This window comes from Buteo buteo, chromosome 7 (assembly GCF_964188355.1).
Source record: "Buteo buteo chromosome 7, bButBut1.hap1.1, whole genome shotgun sequence".
Lineage (NCBI taxonomy): Eukaryota > Metazoa > Chordata > Aves > Accipitriformes > Accipitridae > Buteo > Buteo buteo.
This window is the reverse complement of record NC_134177.1, coordinates 12207675-12221346: the sequence shown is the minus strand read 5'-3', so window position 1 is coordinate 12221346 and position 13672 is coordinate 12207675. Positions and strand designations below refer to the sequence as shown.

At 38.8% G+C, this 13672-nt stretch overlaps 1 protein-coding gene across 2 annotated transcripts in view; it reads left to right on the top strand.

Moving 5' to 3' along the window:
* PSMD1 (proteasome 26S subunit, non-ATPase 1) overlaps window positions 1–13672 on the top strand; it is a 74398-nt gene that overhangs the window by 40302 nt on the left and 20424 nt on the right. For both annotated transcript variants that reach the window (XM_075031567.1, XM_075031568.1), the window contains exons 17-18: window positions 8912–9026; window positions 10966–11082. In XM_075031567.1, coding sequence (XP_074887668.1) covers window positions 8912–9026; window positions 10966–11082 — 232 coding nt within the window. The remainder of the gene's footprint in view (window positions 1–8911; window positions 9027–10965; window positions 11083–13672) is intronic.

Below are 13672 nucleotides of genomic sequence, written 5' to 3'. Positions count from 1 at the left end.
GTTGTTCGCTTTGGTTTGTTTTTTATAATTTTTCTAAAGCTTGTCTCTTTGCATGCTTTTGTTTTGCACTTTCATTTCTTCTAACACCAAGATTAAGAATTTCTGTTTTGGGAAAACTGTATTTCTTATGCAGGTATTTTCTCCAACTCTTGAATGGAGGAGAAGAATCATTCTTGCCGTATTTTAAAAAGATAGAAATAAGGTCGTGTTCTTTTTTTTGCTGTCCTTTCTCTTCCATTCTTTTGACGATTTTACTCAAGTGATTAGCAGATTCTATGTGCAGTTTTCTTTTTGTTCGTTAGCAAAGCTTGCAGTCTGCTGCTACTCTTGTTTGTTGATTGAGTCATTCCAGTGTATCCAGCTCCAGTGCTTGAAAAGCAAGGAAGTAAATGTGGGGGTTTGGCTGGAAAAGAGCCAGAGAGGGTTAATTGATTCAGTGTTCCAGTACTATAATGTGTGCTCCTTGTAGCTGTATCAGGATGTGCAGATCCTGTAAACGACCAATGTTGTAGCTATATGCACCATAGTCTGTGTATGCCCGCACGCTTGCTCTCGCTTGCTTACTTACTCTCTGGACGGAAGCACAGTTAACCCTAAAAAGTTCTGCTGCCCTGTAAATACTCCAATTTTTTTCTTGACTAATTTTATAAAATTATTGTCTAGCACACTATTTTAAGTGTGTGCACTGTTACTTTAAATCTTTCTTCATGCAGCTGCTTTTTATTATCACAAGTGTTTTCTTTTGTTACCTTCCAACTTTGTCAGATGTGTGTATGTCTTATAGTTCCATATTAAAATGGAAATAGAGTTCACTTCCAAGGACATTAGCTGGACAAGTGTGTAATAGAGTCTTTGAGTTTAAGGCCAGAAGAGACCATGAGATCATGGTCTGACCCCCTGGATGTCACTGACCATTACATTCCATGAATTGCTAGTGCTCACCAGGCTTGAGCTGGGAATCGGGTCCTCAGTGAAGTATGAATTAATTTATATTTGTTTAAAAAAATTAAAACAGATTCACATCTTTAGGATACAGCTGCTCTGGGGCCAAAGAAAGCAAGATGCTGCCAGAAATTAATAGAAATATTTGACTTAAAGTGTGTTCAGATCATACAATAGAATTTCCAGCAAAGTAGTTTTCACTTGTTGATTATTTTTCCTGATTAAAGGAAACCTTCAGTAAGATTCCATGCTGTATTCATTTGCAGCTGACTTTTGATATCTTTATTCTTCAGAAGAATATATATTAGGAAATAAAGATTAATCCAACTATGGTAATTCTGTTTCCTTATCTGACCACCTCCCTATTGTCACCCCTGACAGTACTGAGAGAGTAGAGCACATGAAAACACACAAAAAGCAGAAATCAAGAGAGGAAAATACTGTATAGGACTAATGAGCATTTGGATTCAGTTTTCCATAAACTCAACTATGTCTAATCCACTTCTGGATTATTTTATAAATCTTGAAGGCTCTCCTGGTATTATTCTAACTGTACTTGAAGTCTTTACCAATCTGTTGGATTAAACACAGCCAGTGTTCGTTCACTCTTTCTCACTGTACAGATGAAGCTTGTTTTCCTTCATCATTGACACTTGAGCTACTTTTTCCTTGTTGAAAGGCAGCTGGAATTATTAGCACTTTCTGGAGATGGAGCTATTGGCAGTATGTCTGAATCACAAAGGGAAAAAAAAATGTTCCGGAGTAGAACCACCAAAGTATAGTACAAGATAGATTAATCCTTTAACTTCAGTGGTCTCCTTGTGGGTGTATGCCACATGCAGATCTTCACGTCACATCTCTGAATTTAAGGAACAGAATTAAAACTTCTGCAGAAAAAAAATAGACAATGCATCTGTCAGAACCATCTGCTAGTCATCAGCATGAGTTACTGCTCAAGCCTGTGTTGGAGCTGAAGCATTATCTTGAAAGAGGTTTATTATTTTTTACTCTTCGCATTTCGTCTTTCACAGCACAGTAGACAGTATACCTCAGTCACTTCAGTGTGGGGGAAGTATCAGAGTTATAAAAGTGTAATTTTGTCAACTTGAGTTCTGTATTACCTCTTTATAAAATTTCTTCACAGATCTTACCATCTGAGAAGCATCAGTGTTGGTTACTGCCGTAAAGAGCTGTTTTGGTCAAAGTGAAAATCAAGTGTTCCCACTTCTCTGGAATGCCTCAGTGGATGTTATAATGTAGTTTATATGACAAAATCATCTCTTTAGTCACTAGAATGGCTAAATTAAATAAATTGGGGAGGGGGCACCTTGAAGCACCAGCTGAAGGGCGTACTGTTGCCTGCAGATTGCTCTGATGAAAGCTGTATAAATGCATTTATACCTAATTGAAAAGGAAATGATTTTTTTAAATACAGATGAAACCAGAGTTTTCTTAAGAACTCGTAGAGGAAGATGATATGAGTTTAGTTGCACGTAGGCTTGTGTAGCATATATACCTGCTTGGTGCATTGTTTCATTTCCGATGACTAGAAAACTTACCTGCCTTTTGTGATGTTTTTTGAACTTTCCCAGGTTTGAATTATTTCTGAGAAACACATCCTCCTGTATATCTGTTACAGATCTGCAGCAGGTTCTTCACTGCATGTTTCTGGCCAGGCTTTTTGTGCAGGCCACTGCCCTGCCCCCATGTCCAGTGCCTCTCCTGTGTTAATGAGTGTTAAACCCTAAACCTTGCTAGACCCCACTCCTGGTCCACCATAACTAGAATATTTGAACCATGCATAGGTATTTTTTTTCCACCCCTTGCTGTTATTTCTGTTTTCAAATTGCCAGTACTATTTTATTTGAATGGAGCCATATCTACATTAGATGTGAGCTGACATGGGTGACAGTGCTGTTCAGTCGGTGCTTATCCCTCAAGTTCATCTGCTGTGCCTGTTGGCAGCACTCAGCCTCGTCTTCTTGACAGTGGAAGGCTTCCTAGAAGTTCTTATTCTTAGGAAGACTTGCTTAGGCAACCAGGAGGCATTTCAGAGAAAAACATTGTGGAGAAGGAGGCTGTATTGCACACAAGATAGTTGCAGGAAATTCCTGGCATGAGAATAGCTCAGATGTGTTTTGTCAAGAGACAAAGAGACAGGGTTTACACCCATGCTTAGTCTACACCTAAATACGTCAGTTTGTTGCATTTTTCTCTGCAGGTTTTCCATCTTCTGTGTTTCCCCCCTCCTCTGCTACACACACCCCCTTCAGAAATGACTGCAAATTGTGCAATTGGATATCTGCATTCCTCCTTTATTAACTCATTCATGGATGAAATGAAACTTCTGCTAAGGTTTTCTTTTTTTTATCTGTCACTGCACTACCAAAGCAACTTGTGGAAATAGTTCTGTATCAAATGATTAATTCATGTCCCATAGTTTAGAAAGTCATAAATATTTAGAATCTTTTGAAATATGACTGGGGAGACTTAGTGAGGAATTTAATAGACATTGTTCTTTAATTCTCTGACATTTCATTTTTCAATGAGTTGTAAAGTCCTTAAATATTTAGACTAAAAAATAAGCGTATGTTAGCGATGCTTCAGACACTTCCATTTTTAGTCTCAATCACAAGACCAATGTGATGGTTTACTTTCAGTATTATGTTTATTTACTTATGCTACCTTATATACATATACAGGGTTTAATGTTTAAATATTGCTGGAACATAAAGAGAAATGGCAATAGTCCTCTAACCTTCAAGATGTGCAACTTCCAGAATTGGAGATAAACTGCAGAGAGGTATTTGGATGTGATTCTAACTGGGCTGTGATCTAAGAAACTAAGTGGAATATGCTTCAAGTTGTGGCAATCCAAGTTTTTAATTTGTCTTGTGGTGTTGTTGCATACCTCTTGGAAAAAAAGATTAAAATGGATTGTTAAATAGAGTCAATGTACTTAACAGTGTTCCTCAACTTTCAGTAGCCCAATAAGGCTCTTGTAGGCAAAGGCTACTAAGAATTACAGTATCTGCAGATGTTGCAGTTATAATTGCCTTAAGAAAAAAAAACAGTTTATGTTCCTTACAGATTCCTAATAATTGCAGCTGTAAAAAATGTTTCATGGTGGAAAGGAAATACAATTTCTGAGTTCTCTGCAAACTATGGAGAACCTTCCATGGTCAACATCATGGATTGAAGGGAAAACTGACTGCCCTCCCTGTCCACCTGATCTGTCCTGGTGGTTTTGTTCATATTAGTCTGTGTTAGTAACAATCGACATCCTGATTTTTATTTTATGAATTTTTGCACTGGAGGCTTAAGAAAAACTTTCTTTCCTTTGTCTTTGGAAGTAATGAAGAATCTAAAACTTTCTTTGGTTTCTCAGAAATTCTAGGGCACTTACAAGTGAGGTATCAGCTTTTATGTAGAGAAGATAACATTTATATGTATATAAATGTCACTTATATCCAGGAGGTGAACATCCCCAGGAATGAGATCAAAGTTGAGGTTACAGCTAAGGTAATTGGGCAGCACTGAGGCAGCTCCTTTGTGTTCTCTCTTGTTCTGGTTTCCATGAAGATTCAAAATCTTTAGCCGCGTACGGTATTTGTTTGTCATGGTGGTTTTGAGAGCAACCAGTTAGTGAGTAAAACTAATAAAATGCTAGCTATCGTGTTTTGCTGAGAATCTCTCTTTACTGTTTTGGTGCATCTTTATTTTTCTTTATGGTTTTGTTTATGACTTCTGAAAACCAACCAAACTGGATCTTGGAGGAAGTCCTTCATCTGCAGCCCATAGATCACAACAGTAAAACTTACCCTGGTGTAGGGTGGAAACAAAGCTGTGGCTGACTACTGTGTTGAAGTCCTATAGAAGAAACTTTTAGGCTTTTTTGACTTCTTGATTCATTAAGTTTCCTGGTAACAGAACAAAGTTGAAGCTAGTTGTGATGGTTTTTTTTGTATATGGGTCTGGGCTCACTGACATCTGTGTTTGGATGGCTTATGTACAAGCAGTTGAGCAATTTTCAGATGAAAATGAAGGAAATAATCAGGCTGTTCTTTTGTTGTCGTTTTGCTGTTGTAGTAAAATGTAATTGCAAAAGCAAACTGCTTGAGCAAAACCAGTGTTAGGAAAAAAGGAAGGAACCAGTGCATTAAAGATAATTTGGTTTTTAAAAATAGACATTGCCTATCTTTCCAAGATATACAGCCCAGTTTAGAGACATGCCTTGGGCTTTAGTGTAGGAATTTTTAGATGAAATTGCTGGACTGTGTTATGGGAAGGTCAGACTACAGGACTATGGTACGTTGCTTCTGTCCTCAAAATATATTAAATATACACCATGTTTAGGATTTTTACTATGGCTTTTAAGGAGGGGGGACGGAATTGTGTCTGGAGATGAAACTTCTGCCCACTAATCTCCAGATGTTATCCTGGTATTTCATGCAACATTACCTTCTGTGTTTAACTTATAGTAATGACAGATGTCCGTATTAGGACTGGCTAAGAGTAGTCTCTTGCTGAGTGTGACTTCTGATAAACCATTTATCTTTTTTTAGTACTGTTTTTAAGTTTTCTCACACTCTTCATTACTTCTCTCCCTTTGCCACCAGAGGTTTCTACTCAGTAACCACACTGATTCAGCCATCAGCACAACAGAGTCGTGGTGGTCAGGGAGCCGGAGGGGTGGACTTGGTTTGGGAACCTGCGCGGGGCTTGGTACCGGTGATGTGGAAACTTCCTCCGTCAGCTGCAGGACTGCCCCTCCATTGTGCTGAATGTCAAGTCAGCAGTTCATATGGCTGTGCTCTAAGTGCAGGGTGAAAGGCTCAGTCCAGGGGGAGGAGAACATGGTCATGTTTTAAACATATTCCCCAGCTGGATTGCCAGTTGGAAGTAATGCCACAGGAGCACGACTGCAGCCTGTAACTGCTATGAGGGCTTTTTAATTTTTCTTTTGATCACTTAACAGAATTCGTTTGCATTTTATGAATTTTATTAAGTGTGGGTTTGGGTTTATGTGGGCTAACCTTTGGCAACAGTGTGTAGGACTTGGAAAGCTTCTCAGCAGAAAAGCGAGCAAGCAAATGTTATTGCTTAAGCATTGATGCCAGTGGTGCTCTTGTGTACTGAAGTCCTGTTCCTCTGATAAGCATTTTAAGATTCTTTCACTTCCTCAACCTACTTGTGGTTCTGCCTTCTAGTTCTTTATTATGTGGGAAGACACTTTTTGAAGATTGCGGAGCTGAGAAGACTGCATTACTGAGGAAAGTGGTGGGACTCATTATGTAGCTTTAACTCCCAAAGTGGTTTTACAGAAGGCCTCATCAAAATGTTTGACCATTTTAAGGATAGATTTGAGACAAAAGCATTTAAAGTAATGGCCACAAATAATGTAAATCTGGCTAAGAATTCCATAATCAATTATTGTACATTAATCCTGATTTTATACTGAAAACTGTGTTGGAACTTCTGAGCTTGCAGACACAAAGATGTGTCCAAATTAATGATTCTATAAAATCCAGCCTTTTGAACAGGAATTTAATGATTAAATCTTCAAAGTGCATAATCACATCTTTGCCAGAAGATATTTTTCTCTTCTTTGGCTCACAGTCTGCCTCTTTAACATTTGCAGAAGTAAAGCAAACACAAAGGTGTTAAAAGTCTTTGTGCAAGAGCTAAAGTCTTCTGTGCAGCTGAACGCTTGGGCTCATTTATTATAGGGTGTGTGACTCCTGGTCTCCACATAAGCTCATTTTAGAAAAAACATTGTCAGCATCCAAGCTGTTATTTGAGCAAGAGACTGACAGGTAGTTTTAAATGTGTCTTTTAGTTCATAGTTTTCACTTCTAATGCTTGCTTGCAGGACAGAATCGTTCCGTTTCCCAGCTCTTCCTACTTTCTTAACATTTGTCATCATGGCTGCATCATAGAGGCAGCAGAGTTTCCAGCAACTTGTGTTTGTTCCTCTCTTTTGTGTGGGTTTGTTTTTTTTTTGCTGCTGTTCGGAGGTAGGTTTTCGTAAGGTGGTGGTGGTAGATGGGATTTTTTCCCCATGCAGACATTTTAGGAAAACTCATAAAGAAATAGACTGTTGGAAGCAGGGGTGAGGTAGGAGATCTGGCTACTTGCTGCCATTACTGCGGAGGGGTTGAGTAGCCTGTGTGGTGGTGCTACCTGTCCGTGATCAACTGGAGCAGGAGAGAGGAGTGTAAAGAGGAGTTTAGGACTAGTTGTGAGAGGAGACTATGGGAAAGTATTGAAATGGGAAGAGATGATAGCTAGAGTAGAAATTAACTGATTTTGTGTGTAGAGTATAACTGAAGTGTGAGTGGTTATATGAACATGTCTTCTGTCACCAGTCACAATGAAAGAAGAGAATGAACAAGATTATTGCTTAAGGTCTTTTTTACTTCTGTTTTCTATGATTCAGGTATTCATTTAAATAAAACCAATGCTGGAGCATACTCTATAATGGTTTTTCTACCTCCTGAGTTGAATGCTTTTGATATACACTTAATGATCCTATGTGATGCTGTAATTCCTGCGTACAACAGGTACTGCCGCCACCCTCCAACCTCCTTCTTTCCATATAGCAAACATAAGAAGAGAAGCTAAAACTAAGGTGTTTCTTAGCTCTTCCTTTGTACGTTTCAGTCTGAAATCAGTTTATAGTCAAAGTAAATGCCTTGCATGACTGCTGTTAGGATTGTGAATGTGACAATTAAAAAAGCTAGTCTGGGCTGCAAGATACAGCAAGATGGAACAGATAACCAGATGATGTGCACTTTACTTGGAAAACAGATACAATTAAATCACTTGCAATTTATAGTTTCCTGTATTTCTTTTTCATGAACACTACTTTCCAACCGCATTCCTGCATTGCTCTTGTGTTCATGGTGTCACGACATTGGGTAAATTTAACAGATTAGCTGTGATGGATGTGCTTGTGATGCCTACGAGTTCAGAATGCAGACTGGTCTGACTCAGGGATGTTTATTTTACAAGCAATTTTGCCCTTGCTGCATTAGAAATGCTGAAATTGGCAGTGTACGATATTGTGGTTTGTGTGGCATCAAAATTGATGGAGTGATAAATACGACTACAAAGACAGGAGGGAAATGAATATATCAACACCTGTAAGTGAGTTCTGCCCTACTTCAGAAATACTCAATATTCACAAGACTGTTTGTACTAGCAACATGTGCTTCTTGGTGCAGGAAATTAAGGGTTCCCTTTCATCTCCCCCAGCACTGGGCTAGAAGTTCATTTGCTGTAATGACCAACAGGACACTGGTTCCCAGCTGGTGAGGCATGGAGCATATACTCCCATTTCAGATCTCTTAAAAGGCAGCAACATCGCAGCATCATGTTGTAAGGAGGCAACAGCAGACATTGCTGATAAACTGATTATAAGTGTGTGTTCTATCAGCATTTCCTCACATGCTTTGATTTACAGCAGTAGGTGAGGGTGAGGAGGAGTCAGCAGAAGCAGTGATTGTGAAAGGGAGTTTGGGATCCACCAACCTTGAAGGTTGATTGAATACTGCAGTTGGGTTTTGTGTCTGCTGATGGGAGATTTAGTACTGTTTGTCTCATGAAGAATAAACCTCTGCTCGTGGAAAGTCTGTCACAACAGCATGATTTCTAGAGATAAAGTCCTCGCTCTCAATAGGTATGTCATTCTGCTGGGTAATCTTTTAAAGGCAGAAAGTATGCACTAAAAAGGAAGACTTATTAGTGGGAACTGTGTGTGGTATCTGCAGTGATAGGGAAGTTTATTCATTTGTGCCCTTCCCTGTTCTCTTAGTCCATTTGTTCCGCTCCTCTAGTTACATTTTGAGAAATGCAAAACATACGGTGTGGAAGGACAATTTTAAATTTTCCAGTGTGAACACAGTGAAGTCTCAATATTTTGAAGAACAATAACAATAAACAACAATCTTTTTTTGCCTTTCTTTAGGACTCCTGAGCAGTGTCCGAGCGTGGTTTCTTTGCTGTCAGAGAGCTACAATCCCCATGTGCGTTATGGGGCTGCCATGGCTTTGGGTATCTGCTGTGCGGGCACTGGAAACAAGGTGAGGACCAGAAGCATCCATTGCCGAGACTGTTTCTGCTCTCTCCTGCCACAGACGTTTGGGTGGAAACGTCACACACAGAGATCAGATTTCTCACACATGTACACCGCTAGGCAGCTGGAGTAGAGCAGTACTTCCTTAAATTCTTTAACTGTCCTGGGCATAGAGATTCTTTTCCTGCTTGTACAGAATAGATAAAGTAGAAGAATGTTTCTATACATTATTGCCACATTCTTGGAATTTTGTCTTCGAAATTTTTCTTAGAGTTTTCATACTGTCAAGTTGCCACTGAACTTTAAATGTATGTTCAGTACTCCAAAATCAATACTCCTTTGCCTTTGGAGTTGATCTTTTACAGATTGCTTTAGGGGGAAGAAGGGGCTGCCAGTGACAGGAAAACAGCAGGTGTTTTGCACAGCTTCTAGCTCCTTTCTTCTTTCCTGTGATACGCAGTTCATGGAAGATCCATGTAGTAAAGCCAAGTGCAATGAAGTTTAATTAAATTCATGGTAGTTTCAGGTGTGTAATTCACAGCCAGTAAACTTTATTCTCACTTTGTAAGTGTCAGTGAAGGATAATTCTCACAGATGATAGCAGGGACCTTTTAGAGTAGAAGGATTCCCACTTCTGCTGTGGGAAGTGAGTGCTCATTGGGACAAGCGGCAAGCAAACTTGGGGATAAGCTTACTCTACTTCACCCACGTGTATATAATCTGTACTGGTACTGGATGACAGTTTCAAAACAGGTGCACAGACCTTCCATGTAGAAGTAATATTTCATGCTTCTGAGTCTTTGATAAGTCTCACACTTACTGTACCATCCCTTCCTCAACTGGTATTAAACATTTGGTCTGTGTCTCTTGCAGGTGAGTGCTCCCCAGCATGTTACTTGTGTTGTGAACTGCACAGAACGCTGACATACGCTGCCTGCCATCTTTAGTATCTAAAGCATGCAGGCTTGAAAGCAAACTGAATGTCCTATTATTATCCAAGTTGCTTTATTCTCAAGTGGAAGGTGGAATCAAAGTTTAGACGAGCTCAGTTGTCCTGTGTAATGTACGCTGAGGACGTTGCATGGTTAGAAATGAATTTGTGTCTGTAATAATTCTGAGTATATTGGAGATGAAAAAATGTGCCTAAAGAGATGATTTACTCTGAGATGCCTGCAAATTGTGCATGCTGGTCTTGCGTACATCTAAGCAGCATTTATGACAATAGACTCTCTTACAGCTTTTCATAATCAATGACTGCATTGAAAGGAATGCTTATTGATAGATCATTGTGGATCATGTTCCTGTTGCAGTTAGCTGGGAACTTACTGAATTTGAAGAAGCAATAGAGCATTTTGAAATGTTTTAAAAACCTATATTTACTATATGAGTGCTCAGAGGCAGCCCCACTTGATGTAGGTTTGAAATGAATGCTTTCACGTGATGCTAAATGTTACAGGTTCTAACGATAAAGTGTAAGGCCAAGAATTTGGGACCTGGATTGTTCTACCATCTTATTTTCTAACCTCCAACATGTTGTTTGATATCTCTGGTTCATTTGTTCCTTACGCAGAAAATGAAGGTAATGCTGATGTATTTTGTCGGGAAGAATGGCAAAGAAAGTGTACAAATAATTTATATGTACTATTTAAGGCATGTCAGTGGTTCTAATGTGATTAATGCATCTGTTGCTTACAACAACTGTTGTTTATCTGTTGCCCTATTTCTGTAGGTAGATCTTGTTCCATCCATCACTTGGTTTTTGTGGGGTTAGATTAAAATCCACAGAAATACAGATTTCTGCTTCATTTACCAAGAACAGACAAAATATATTAAAAAGTATATCTGATAGCATCAATCTGATAACCTTCTATTAGAGTACTGAATCCTGGGATACTAAAAATAATAGTATTAACTTTGCAACTGCTTATTTCTTGTTTTTTTTTCAGGAAGCAATTAATTTGCTGGAGCCAATGACAAATGATCCTGTGAACTATGTACGTCAAGGAGCTCTGATTGCATCTGCCCTTATCATGATCCAGCAGACTGAGATTACCTGCCCAAAGGTAATGTGGCATTTGTTACATACTGGCTTGTTAGGTGGAAAAATGGTCTCGGCTGCCAAATGTTTAGTGATTGGCACTGCATGTGAGCATTGGCAAGAGAGTATATGTGCCTTGTAAAGAGGCAGAGCTGCATGCACAGCAGGAAGCTCCTGCATGGATCAGAGCATGCACTTTTGAATGGGAGAGTAATGCATGCTGATCCAAACATGCCTGATAGATGACAGCATTTTAACTCTAGGTGTTACAAGAACAAATGCTCTTTCTTAAAAGGTCTAAAAGCATCTTGTAATGATATGAAAGTGACTGTCTTCCAGTAACACGCACTGAGGCCTGTATGCTCATGATTTATGTGCACACCATTATTTGGTAAAGAAGTTGGTTTTGATGATAGTAGGCTTAGTTTTGGATGTGGTCACCCTGCAGGGAAGTCCTGTTGTAACTAAATTTTTTTGTAGCTAGTCTTCACCTGAAAAGCATAAACAGTTTCTGCTGTCAGAACTGTCTTAGTGGCTTTATAGCAAATACCTTTTTTTTAATGGAACCTTTCTTTCTGCTCAGAAGGCAAAAAGGATTGCATGTGCTGTGTTCAGCTTTTAAAAACAGTTTGCCCTGTGAATATATGACAGATGATGGTATGCAAACATTTGTACAGACTAAAAGTCTACATTAATAGAAGCTTTGAGTTTCCACATTTCATCTGCTCTGGTGAGCACTGAGGGAGAGCAGTAGCTGGTACTTTGCTACTCATCTGTCATATATGGGTTGCTTTTATTGATGTCATTTTAGAAATTGAACTATGATAAAAACAGCCACTTTTTTACTGCATTTGGGTGGGGAGAAGGAAAAAACCTCTTCGTCCATTTACTTGGGAAAGTCAGCAAAGGAGATCTACAAATATAGGTGTTTGGGTACTTCCAAGTCATGGAACATGAAGATTTTCTGGCAGACAGTTTGTTCCTTTGAATTATTAAAAAACAAAACAAAACACCAGTTAGTTTTCACTGAGCAGAATCTGTGAGTGTTGTTTATATTATCAGAATTGTAGTTCAACTGAATAAACCAGTGGAGAACGTTAGAGTTCTGTTGGATCCCCTCATCTTCCAAGATGCAAAGTCTCTTCGATGTGAAGTTGAATTATCTTTCTGTGGAAAGAAACTGCTTGTTGTTTTTATTGTTTCTTCCTTGGTCAGGTGCTTAGAATGCCAGCCCTTAGTATAGATCAGGTTTAATCATTCTGTGCTCCTCTAATGCTGGGCAAATTGTATAGCTCTCCTGTGCCTCAGTTTCCCATCTGAAAGAAATAAGGGTGATACTTTCTTCTATGAAAGGACATTGTGAGAATAAATTCATCTTAGTTTGCAAAGCACCCTAATCCTTTTGGGATGAGAATTGTACACTGCTCTGAATTAGTCAGACATCTGAGACTGTTGTGGATTACTTGCTGGGTGTGTCTATTGGAGTTTCAGTCTTTTTGAGATGATAGGTGAAAGAAAAGTGCAGACAGGAAAACAGCTAGCAAAAACACAGATTAGTTTAGGCTTGTAATAAGTCAGAACTCTTTCCCCAAAGAGGCCTGGTAACCTTGACTTCAGAGGTACGTGTAATATCTAGGCTTGTTCAATGCGTGATTAAAATAGTTGGCTAGCAAATACAGGATGAGATGTATAGTCTGGGGTTCAGTGGCTTGTTTAAAAATGGAGAGAGGAACCAAAAAAGCTTTATGCCAGAGCCTTGTTTGAGCCCAAATTTGTGTGGTGTTACATAATATAGATACAGAAGGCATTTCATTACCCAGTCATAGAAGCACTGCAGATATTAAAAAAAACCAACCAAACAAAAAAACCCCAAACCCTACAGATTATAAGGTAATAAATAATCCCTGAAATATTTTGCTAATTTAGGAACAAAACAGAGAATATATAAATCTACTTGTTTTGAACACCTCAAAAGTTAGATATAACCATCATAGTTTCTTGCTCAAAAGTAAAAGGAATATTTTGAGGAATCTGCTGCCAATGAAGTTATTTATTATCCATGGGAAACTTTTTTTGGAGCTCTCTGCCAGTCTGAAGAAAAATTAATTTACTCTGATGTGAAAGGGTGGAGTTCAGAAAACTAGCCATTTTTGGATTACAGTGATTTATTTTCCTCTGATTAGATTCCTAAGTGGCACACTGGTGCACTGTGTGCCAAAGTGTCTAACCTGATATATGTGAGTATTTGCATTGCTGGTTAAGCAGCTAGTAAGAGGAGCATGATGGATTACATACACCACAAGCTGTACATGTGGTCTTGATGGGGTTACAGAGAAGCTAAATTTTACATATCATCATCTCACCACTGCTAAATACTTTGTGATGCTTTGCATGTGAGAGATGGTGATTTTAATAAAGATTGTGACATATAGTCTGACCACCTTCCTGTCATTACTTTTCAGTTTTGTCTGTTCTTGGATTTTTTTTGGGGGGGGGGGGGGGGGGGTAAACTTCTTGTTTATGAGCTTTGGGTTGGAAGGACTTTAAATTCTCTGGTGATAATTTGGGATGAAAATGGTAGCAAACAATCTTCCTTGAATAGATTTAGATTTTTC